This window comes from Helobdella robusta (genome assembly GCF_000326865.2).
Source record: "Helobdella robusta unplaced genomic scaffold HELROscaffold_247, whole genome shotgun sequence".
Classification (NCBI taxonomy): Eukaryota; Metazoa; Annelida; class Clitellata; order Rhynchobdellida; family Glossiphoniidae; genus Helobdella; species Helobdella robusta.
Genome location: NW_008704298.1, coordinates 2,608 through 13,992, shown reverse-complemented (window position 1 = coordinate 13,992; position 11,385 = coordinate 2,608). Strand labels below are relative to the sequence as shown.

The 11,385-nt window shown below is 32.7% G+C and overlaps 2 protein-coding genes across 2 annotated transcripts; one reads left to right on the top strand and one right to left on the bottom strand.

Annotated features, from left to right (window-relative positions):
• Positions 1-70: 70 nt before the first annotated feature.
• HELRODRAFT_117258 (hypothetical protein) lies at positions 71-5,393 on the bottom strand (the record flags this gene model as incomplete). Its single annotated transcript, XM_009019526.1, has 6 exons — positions 5,158-5,393; positions 4,824-4,965; positions 3,575-3,701; positions 3,019-3,148; positions 2,025-2,091; positions 71-331 (listed from the first exon to the last, which is right to left on the bottom strand). The coding sequence occupies exons 1-6, from the start codon at positions 5,244-5,246 to the stop codon at positions 71-73; spliced, it is 816 nt and encodes a 271-aa protein (XP_009017774.1). The 5' UTR covers positions 5,247-5,393.
• Positions 5,394-5,893: 500 nt separating this feature from the next.
• Positions 5,894-8,938, top strand: HELRODRAFT_186308 (hypothetical protein). Its single transcript, XM_009019525.1, has 8 exons — positions 5,894-6,074; positions 6,219-6,329; positions 6,418-6,608; positions 6,711-6,805; positions 7,266-7,511; positions 7,728-7,875; positions 8,033-8,153; positions 8,442-8,938. Exons 1-8 carry the CDS (start codon positions 5,918-5,920, stop codon positions 8,696-8,698), a joined length of 1,326 nt encoding a protein of 441 aa, XP_009017773.1. The 5' UTR covers positions 5,894-5,917; the 3' UTR covers positions 8,699-8,938.
• Positions 8,939-11,385: the final 2,447 nt, after the last annotated feature.

Genomic DNA, 11,385 nt, shown 5'->3' with positions numbered 1-11,385 from the left:
CACCATCATCATCATTTCTATCACACACGCACATCATCTTCACCATCATGACTCCAACTCTTACTCTACACTAACATTTATTGTTACTAGAATTACTTTTAACCGCGATAGTGTTATTGTTGTTGTTGTTGTCGTCGTTGTTACTGGCATCATCGCCACATATGGATGGCAGTTTAACGTTGTTGATGTTAGACGTCAATGAGGAAGATGATGATGAGGGGGATGACGACGACGAGGATGGTGACGTAATCGACGGGAGGAGGGGAGGGAGGGCGTCTTCTAAGAGTTGCATGTAAAAGTGGTTCTCTTTCTGAACCTCTTTCTGCTTCCTCTGTTAGTGGTGATGACGACGATGATGGCGATGATGACGACGATGATGGCGATGGTAACAGTGGAAATAGTGTTTGTTGCTAACGACGTTGATGATAATAATAATATAAATAATAATAATAAGAATAATGATTATTTGGCGAGGATATGGCGATAAAGATCCTGCCAGTGACCGGGTTTGACTACAGGATGACTAACGATGGCATGAACAACATGAATCATAATTGGACAATAATTTATTACTATTATAATTATTACTATTATAATTATTACTATTATAATTATTACTATTATAATTATTACTATCATTATTATTGCAACTCAACTTAAACATGTAACTTTAAGGATTATGGTTGTGTTTTTAAAATTTGGTTTTAATGAATATTTTAATTTTGATAGACTTATCTTTATAACTTTAAATTCTCTTAATGCTGGGGGCACATTGCTTTAAGGATTTCAGGTATGTTAACAGATACACCTGGCACTGCACAGCTGTACATTCAGACTAAAATTTATCACGTAACAGTAACATTAATATTTCTCCAAATCTACAGTCAAACAATAATAATGTATTACAGTATAATTCAAGTAACTTGTTGACTTGTTGTTGAGGTAAAGCTTACAAAGAAAGGCCGGAAAGGACTAAGAATGCATCAGAGATCTTGTAAATCGTATAAATCTCTCAAGTCCACAACTCATGAAGTTGAAGAAAACGTCAGCGACGACACCGGTCAAGCGTCATTTCAATTCAACACACGTCACCAACTTCAACAACAACAAAACCGCTACCGGGAATAAAACCGCCAAAATCGTCAGCTCAGTGGTCCAAAGCCAACGCATTTTTTCAATCAGAATTAAAATGTTTAGACGATGCCACAGATGTCGACAGTTTCGCTAACGGGTTTCAAAATATAACCTACAACTATTTTGCTGCCAATTGTGGCGTCATAAGGAAGGGATCAATACCTGACGAACACACAAATCGAGATATTCGACATTTAAAAACAAAATTGAAAAACTTGAAGAAACTGACTCAAACAGCCAACTCAACAAGCACTGAGCAAACAAATTATAGCCAAATTAAAAATTAATGACGTGTTTAAAATGACAACAACATTTCATCTCAACTAATGAAAATTTTTTGGAAAACATGCAACAACATTTTTTCAAGTTCGGCATCTCAACCTCAACTTTTCAACAGAGAAACAGCCACCAACTTTTTCAATGGCCAATCTCTTTTAATGGTGAATTGATAAACTCTGTTATAAGGTTAGCGTATGGGATTTATTGTGACAGAAACGATCAATAACGCTAATTTAAATATATTGTACAGCTCTGCAGCACTTGCCACTCCAGTGAGCAAAGTAGTCCAACTCTGAACATTGCCCTATTAACTTATTGAATTATTTTAACTCTTTCATTATAATTTTCAATGTATGTTTTATTGGAAAATTTATTGGAAAATAAAAGGAGGTTCCCATTATTATTATTATTATTATTATTACTATTACTATTATTATTATTACTATTATTATACATAACCGATTTTTTTTCTTTTTATTTTGCTTTGATTTATCTTATTTTCATTTCATTTCATTGTATGTTTATTTTACTTTTGAAAAATAAAAAGAGTTCCCATTATTATTAATATTAATATTATTATAATTACTACATATACTAGAAAAAATACTAACCAGTCGAAATCTATATGAAATACTGCCCCTTATACTGAAACCCATTGTTATTACTGGGTAACCAACACTGCAAAGTATTTCAATTAATCACTTAAATATTATACTTATTTATAAATTTATTATACATATTCATTTATTTATTAAGAATACTAAAATAATAAATAAATAAACAAATTAATGAACAAATTAATAAACAAATAAGTAAATAAATACAAAGTAGGGATAGATTATAAATAAAACCAATAACTACTAAATAATAAAGAGCATACAAAATGTACAAACAAACAACTGCATGATTAAACCACCATCTTTGCATAGAAACTGTAGCCTAGCCTAACCAAAAGTCAACTGATATCTGGAGTAGACTGTGATAATTGTGGACAGATGAATGGACCAATGCTTGGCCACATAGTAAATGCTTGCTCGTTTTTTTCATGACCTTTCATTTTGTTCACTTCTATCATCTTTTCCAGATTTAACAACACATTTCCACATTTAATTACACGCGCTGACAGCATAAACTACATACATTTGGGCAGCGAGATGGTGGTGTAGGGGCAAGATGGTACCGCTATTGCGGTGACAGGATTCGATTTTAAATAGATCCTCGTAGATCCGCCACTGCAGACAGTAACACACCTACAGTAACACGCGGAAAGAAATTATTAATTTGAACTGTTCAGCAGGCAGACAGCAAGATGTCCCCAATGACAACAATCCATTGCACAAACGTCACAAGCAACATCAACATCAGGCTGCAGAACTGGAGATGAGGCTACCAACTCACCATGATTGAAAACAGGCAAACAGTTAAATAAAAAACAGCAAATGAACAATAAGGTTGAAAACATGCAAAAAAAACCAATAAAAAAATAAATAAATCATATAAATAAACAGTCAAATAAAAGACAACAGATGAAGAAAAAATTGAAAACAGGCAAACAGATAAACAAAAAGATTGAAAACAAGCAAACAAACGAACAAACAAACAAACCAATGAGCAGCGAAGGGTCTACAGAGATCCATGGAGAAGGACAGGTTTTTGAGTTCTTTCAGTCGAACAACTGCCTCAACATACAGGAACAGTAGCCACAAAAGGGCGGTGGGCAGACATACCCCTCTTTCTGTTAGAGGTGTGAATGCATGTGTGTGTGTGTGTGTGTGTGTGTATTTACGTGTATGTGTGTGTGAAGTGTGTGTGTGGAGTATGTATTTATTGCATTTGTTTGTTTGTGTGTGTGTGTGTATGTGGAGTATGTGGTGTGTGTGTTGTGCATGTGTGTGCCTAGAAGTGATGATAAAATAGCCCACAACTATGTGGTTATTGCTGTATAACTATTTATATTTAATTATATTTTATTTATATAATGGTAGGAGTTGTGGTGAGGACATAACTTATCTCAAAATCAAAAAGATTAAATTAACAATTATAAAAAAAATATATAATCACAAAAAAATAAGACACACAATGAACTAATGAAAAACAAGACCACACAGCCAGACAGCCAGCTAGAGAGACAGACACAATAGCCAGCTACCAACTAACCAACCTGTCTGCCAGACGTACTGTACCCAGACGTATGTGCTGGCGGTAAAGAAGAGGAACTGCACTGGTATGAATAAGTAGCAGACGACGTCTGATGTAATCGTTATGCACAAGAAAAACATCGAAAATGCCTTGGTGAAAAAGAGATATAAACTTTTAAATTAAATTAAAGATTTAAATTTACTTAATAATTTCATTATATAATATTAATAATAATAAATTTAAAATTAAATAATAAATTGATAACTATTTAAAATTTTGAAGTAAAAAAATTTTAGTGACACAAGGATTGACAACTATTTCCAATTAATAATATAATTATATTTATATAACGTAAATATTTATAATATTTATATTATAATTAATTAAATAATTTTTATTTAATATAATTGTCAAAATAAATGCTAAAACATCTAATTAAGACAAAAAATCATTTTTGACAATTTTAATTTTATAAAATCGTTAAAATTAAAGAATGTTGAAAAAGTTTCAATGAAGGAGCATTAAAATTGATGCCTTCATTTTTTATATTTTTTTATTATTTTTACTATTTAATGATAATTAATTAATTAATTGATTAATTAATCAATTAATAATTTTATCCCATTATTTTAACTAAATATTAATTATTAGCAATATGTTATTATAAAGTAATAAAAAATTATTTACTCTAATAATGAGTCAAAAATTTTAAAGATGAATAAATATAATTTATTTACTAATAGACCTTAAAACATTAGCATAATTTTAAATAAGATAGCTCAGGTAGTATGGTTGTTGCCATCATAGAAAATAGTTTCATAGAGACATGGTTCAAACACAAAAAAAACCATACCCATTACATTTCAAAATGGGTGTACTATTTGCAATATTTGGCCATGGTGTATGGATATGTTTAGTGAACTTATGAAAATAAGACTAAGTAAAAAAGACACTATATAAGTCTGGAATTTTAATTGTAAATTATTAGATTTTTCAGTAACTAAAGAACAAAGATGGTGTTAATATTTAAATCTGAGGTAACTTAAATGTTGAGAATAATTTTATAAGATAGATATCAGACAGCAACTTATTTACTAAGTAAAAACTATATATTTTATACTTTTATAATATAGTTAAGTATAAATAAATAAATGACTATTATCAATTGTCAATAAGTATTGACTCTTAGATACTTGCCAACTTCTAGATTTTAATATCTTTGCTTTTTATTATCTGAAAAATTAAATAAAGAAATGAAAACAGACACTGACAAGTCCTTGGTACTTGAAGGAGTCGTAGAAACTTCTCAGCAGCAACCAAAATGGCCAGAGGTACTCAAAACGAAATTCAATGAAAAAGTCAACCATCAAAATTAGGGCCCAGACTGTAAGTATCTTCATGTACGTGGCAATGCTGTTTAAGTGTTTGTTTAATTACAAAATAAGGCAGTTATTTAAAATTTAAAAGTATCAGCAAAATTTGGAAATGGAAAACAGATTAAGAAAAAACAGAGAGTTGAGAGGTGACACGTCGTCGTGACATCAATTAAAAGGTTAGAAGTTTGATGAGTAAGTTAGCGCCCCCCAGTTTCAGAGTTTTTGTTACCTCTGGTAGATGCCGTCTGCCACTCTCGTCCTCTGCTGTTTCAATGGTGGCCGTCTTAATTTTGATAAATCGACATTTCGTCTCTTCATAATTATTTATTTCGCCAAATAGTTTTAAAACTCGCTTGAATATTAAATTCTAAAATAAGTTATTGAACTTTTGATAATAAAACATAAACAAATGATCGGAATAAAATGACTGTAATAAATAAATAAATGTTTAATTTTATTTATTTATAATAATATTTTATTTCTGATAAGTGTCTGTGATGTTTTATTTTTACGGCGATGCTCCAGAACTGCCACTGCATAATTTATTATTAAATTATTAATTATTAAATAATTAGTTTAATTAAATTTATAAATTTTTTACTGCACCGTTAAACAAGTTATTTAAATGAGCAGATACATCATTTATCAAAAAGACATATTTGTTTCAATTTCATAAGTTAATAACATGGATATATATAATTTATAATATCCATGGTTAATAATTATAATACCGACCGACTCGATATAATGAAATGACAGTATATAAATAATTTTTATTACAAATCAGCATCAATTAAAATGTACTTGTTTTTATTAATTAAAATTAAAAAAATTAATAATTATTTTAACGTTATAATAAATTACATTACATGTTTCCAAATTTTTAACTTTTAACAAAAGTCTAATAAATTCTACTCGAGGTTTGACGTGGTCAATTACTTTTAAAGCCATCCCTATTACGTATCCTAGCAGGCATTATTTTTCTCAAGATGGCTGGTTGGACCGGTTTGTTAATTTTGTTTGCGGCTGTGTCTGTTTTTCTGGATGGTGGAGTTGTCTTTGCGAAGGAAAATCAAAGAACGTTGGTCCTACTTGACAGTTTAACTATTAAGGAAACTCATTCCATCTTTTTTCAAACTTTGAAAGGTAAAAATTGGCTGATCAGATCAGCAGCAGATGACGTGTCAACTTCCGATTTAGATTTAATTTTAATTTGAATTTAAACGAGATTTTTACTAATTAAATTTCTCAACTAACAATCTTCAAAGTGTTTATTTTTTAATTTTCCAGACAGAGGTTTTGAATTGACATTCAAGGCTGCTGACGATGCTGGCTTGTCCTTGGTAAAATATGGAGAATATTTGTATGACAACCTAATTCTTTTTTCACCCTCTGTTGAAGGTTTGTTCCATTTATTCAATTGTTAATTTTTATTGAAATATTTGTACTTAGGTTTTTTATGAGTTTTGGCAATCATTTTTGAAACCAGAGTTTGGTGGGAACATTGATGTGCCAGCTATAAGCAGTTTCATAGATGGGGGTGGAAATGTTCTGGTTGCAGGCAGCTCACAAATTGGTGAAGCTATCCGTGATCTGGGCAGTGAATGTGGTGTTGAATTTGATGAAGAGAAGACATCAGTTATTGACCATTTGAACTATGATGTTTCTGATGATGGGAAGGTTTGTAGATATTTGTTTTTTTTATGTTGTAACAGTCTTTTTTTGCTTGAAGTTATATAATTAATCTAATTTTAACAAATTTTGTTGCTTTTTTTATTTCAGCACACTTTGATAGTTGCTGACCCTAAAAACCTCATTTCATCAAACATACTCATTGGCTCAAAGAAGATCAACCCCCTTCTGTTCAGAGGTGTTGGGTGGGTTAAATAACTTCTCATTGTAAATTGCTGACATTCTGATTTGTGTTGATGAGTTTAAGTACTTTGATTGATATAGATGGATGTATTTGCATATTTTTTTTTTCAACAAAAATTTCAATCTCTATTTTAAAATAAGCTTATGTTCTCAATTATATTTAAATCCTACATTGAAGATAAAAGAATTTATTTAAAAATAGTTGGATTGATTTTATTATATTTTTGACTACATTTTTCATGGTGTTTAGATTAATAATTGATTTGTTATTAAATTGAAGCTTTTATTTCATGCATTGCATCATTATGTGTCTAAATTTATTTTCATTCTCGTATGTAAACATAAATGAATGATCATTTATTACCTGGAAATTTATAAAACCCATTCTGTTTCCAAGATTATTAACTTATGTATAGAGATTTTTCTCTTTACTTTTGAACATAAATGCACATACATGTACAGAATAACGGCTGATAATGAGAATCCTCTTGTGCTTGACATCCTCCATGCTTCATGGACAGCCTACTCCTTCAATCCAAACCAGAAGATCTCAGACTACCCACATGCAGTTGGTCAGAACACCTTGCTCATTGCCGGTCTCCAGGCCAGGAACAATGCCCGTGTTCTCTTTTTTGGTTCACTTGATTTCTTCAGTGACGAGTTCTTTGGCTCCTCCGTGCAGAACGCTGCTGTCCCAGGCTCTCAGAAGTGAGTGTGGGTTTGATCTCGTTATGGTGATGTTGATGTGGATGATTAATTAGGGTTGAGGATAATGCTGCTAATGATGATTAACTAGTCAGTTTAGTGCTATATGAGTTTTTGTGATAATTTTATTATCACCATCGTTTAATTTTTATTGTGTTGTGTCTGCAGGTCTGTTTTTGTTATCACGTTATTGCTATTCAATGATAATGATGATTGAAGGTATGCAGTGTCGGGTAACAAGGACCTAGCCATAACATTGACCCAGTGGCTGTTTAAGGAGAAGGGGGTGCTGAGGGTGGGTGAGGTGAAGCACCACAAGGTCGGAGAGAAGGAGCCACCACATGCATACACCATCTTGGATGATGTGGTGAGTGAGTGAATGAGTGTGTGGGTGTTAATTTATATGCTATTGTGTGATGATAATGTTATGATGATGACAATAATATTAAATAATGATGGTTGTACAATTTGGACGGGGAAGATGGTGACTGCATGATGGTGATGATTGTTGAAATTTATTCCAGGAGTACTCATTGGTCATCGAGAAGATTCTAGATGGCAAGTGGGTGCCATTTGAAGCCGATGATGTTCAACTGGAGTTTGTGCGCATTGACCCATTTGTTAGGACCACGTTGAAGGGAAAGAGTTAGTGTTAATGTTATAAAGTTGCCATGCGATGTGCTGTTATGTTGTCATGTCATGTCATAATGTGATTTGATGCTATATTATGTGATGTTATAATGTTATGTGATGTTATAATATTAGTATGACTTGAAGCAATATGATGTAATGTGGTACTGTTACAAAGATAATGACTTTTATGAAGTAATACTGACAGTTTTTGAAATTCTTTCTGATTTTTTTTTACAGTTTCAAAAAGTTAATTTAAAATTTATTTGAATAAATTAACTTAAAAAATGAACCTAAAACTAGATGGCGTGTTTAGCACAAGATTCAAACTTCCGGACGTCTATGGAGTCTACCAGTTTCGAGTTGATTACAATCGCATCGCGTACACGCACCTCTTCAGCGCCACCCAGGTCTCTGTGCGACCGCTGGAGCACACGCAGTACGAGAGGTTCATCGCATCCGCCTACCCTTACTATGCCAGTGCTTTCTCCATGATGTTCGGAGTCTTCCTCTTCAGCTTCATATTCCTGCACTTCAGGGAGAAGGATAAATCTGAGTGATGGATAGTTCAGTTGCTGCGCTCTGCTGCTGTTGTGTGTGTGCGTGCGTGCGTGCGTGTGTGTGTCCACACATTATTGTTAGGATTGTTAAAGTTAGTTTTCTTGTTAAGTCGTTGAAGAAGGTGATGGTGCATGTTTGTTGGAGTTCTTGTTTTTTATTCATCCATGTTTTTATTTATGTCTTGATGTTGTTGAGCTCTATTTATACTGATGAATAAATAAAGTTATCAATCGGTCAAATGCCTTCTGTTTGATTTGATGATACGTAGTTTGTATTTTAGTGGGCTAAGTATCTAAGTGAGTAGTTGGGGGAGTGCTTGATGTTTTGAGAGAGTTCATCTTCCAGATGATTGGGTAATTGTTTCTACTAATTGTGTACATTTATTTCGTGCATAATAAGTCTAATGTCAGGTGGGTGGAAATGTATTATTAGGAAATTATTTTAAGCTGACATAAGGGAGTGGGAGGTGTAATTCAGGCAGTTACCCGCGATCCGAAAAATTACGAGATAATGATTATAGCGAATAATGTGGAAAAATTGAAAATAACTTTGCAACGGATCGGCACGAGAATTATCTCGTGCCGCATGAGTTGCGCATTTTTTCACGCATCTAATCGTAACAGAACCGAAGTTAATCAGACGAGGATGTGGGCCAAGCTATTTGCAGCTGCTAATCCTGCAAACATTGATGGATGGAAATGAATTGTTTGCTAGGTCGTTCAACTGTATAACAGTCTAATTACAATGCTGGTGAACTGTGTCAGAGTTTATGAAACTCATTTTTATGTTAATTAGTTTGAAAATCATCAAGGCTTGCAATTTTTTTCATTCCGTTCTTCGTAAAAAGTACAAACAATCGCAACTGTTACTTGGATTTAGTCTTTGATTTCGAATGAAACTTGGAGCATGAGCAATGAAACGAACCAGAATTTGCATTTAAGGAAAACGGCGATGAGTGATTTATTCACACGAGGCCCGAGAACATTAATAAAAACGTATTAGCGAAACTAGTGCGGTGTGTTGTGTGTGTAGTACACCATATGCGTGTGTGGGTGTGTATTCATGATTTACATTTACCTACATGTAAAAACAAGCTTAGTTCCTAGAACATACACATTTATTACCATGATCATTTGATTCCTATTATTTTATCATTGTATTATCATGATTTTACTATCATGATTCTCATCACTTATCTTATCATTCTTGTTTTTAAAATGATCACCATCTGGTTGTTATTGCTTTTTGTCGAGTGTGATGGTGGCCTGGTGCCATTATTTAATGGTGGAAATTTCTTCCAGGCAAATCCGTTATTAGCAATCAGCTGGTAGATGGTTACATTTAGAATGTAGGGTTTTCTATCATCATTGACAAGGTTCAGATTAATGAATGTATGCATGAATGAATGAGTGAGTGAATGAATGAGTGAATGAATGAATGATTGAGTAAGTAAATGAATGATTTAATTAATTAATACTTTTTCAGTTGAATTGCTTACATTTGAACAAGTAAATAAATAAATTTGATAGGCAGATGATTAAGATAATAAATTATTACCGAAACGTCAACAACCAGGCCCTAGAAGAAAAGGCGTCAGATGGTTGTTTGGCAAGGGGCCTCCGAGTTTAAGGGCCTCCCTCAAAAACGGAGTTGGTTGGGCTTCTAAAATAACTTGAAATAAGTGGACGTTTTTGTCCTATTTACAGAATTTTTGAGAAATTTGGGAATTTTTTGCACGGCTGTCAAATGTTATCTGACTTGGGCCTATAGATAGATGGCTCTCACAGGTAAGCCCGGGTAATATAGCGTTGGCGGACATCACATACAACGTCATAAACAATAAAAAGAATGTGATTGATAAGAACAGTATGATGAGTTGTGATGAAATGGAAACCAATGATGATGACATTAAAATGATGTCAAATATGATGTTTATAACGACAATGATGATGATGGTTATGAAGATGATGGTGGTGAAGAAAAAGATGATTGCCTCGGATGATTGCCTGCAAACATCGTAGCAGCAAGCGTTCTACTAGCGAGTACGTACATGCATACGTTGTGCGTGCCTGTGTGTGCGCGTTGCAACCTGTTTTCCGTACGCTGTTTTGTGTATGTACAGTATATGTACAGTGTATGTGTGTGTATATATGTGGGTATGTGTACACACACATACACTCATATATATACATATAATATAAGTGTATGTATGTATGTACGTTCATGGGTGTCTGTGTATTCGTAATGCAAGTGTAATTATGTATGTATTTTGCAAACATTGTCTATTTTCTTACGCCACCATGGCAAATTTTATAATATGCTTCATGTAGTTTGTATTGTATTGTATGTATATGTAGTCTGTATTGTATGTATATGTATGCATTTGGTATTGTATTGTACGCATGCAGTTTGTATTGTATTGAATTGTATGTATGCAGTTTATTTTGCATATTAAACATTGTTTATGTATTATATGGATATAAAATTTGTATTATTAGTTTGTTGGCAATGTTGGGTTAGTTAAGGTTTGGTGTTTCTTGTAAAGAAGACTTCTTCACTTCTTGTCTTTCATAATGTCTTTTTATTCTTGTTCCTTTCCTCTCTCTCCCTCCCTTTCTTTCTCTTTTCTCTCTCTCTCTCTCTTTCTATCACTCTACCACTCTTTTTTTTATACATATCATACACA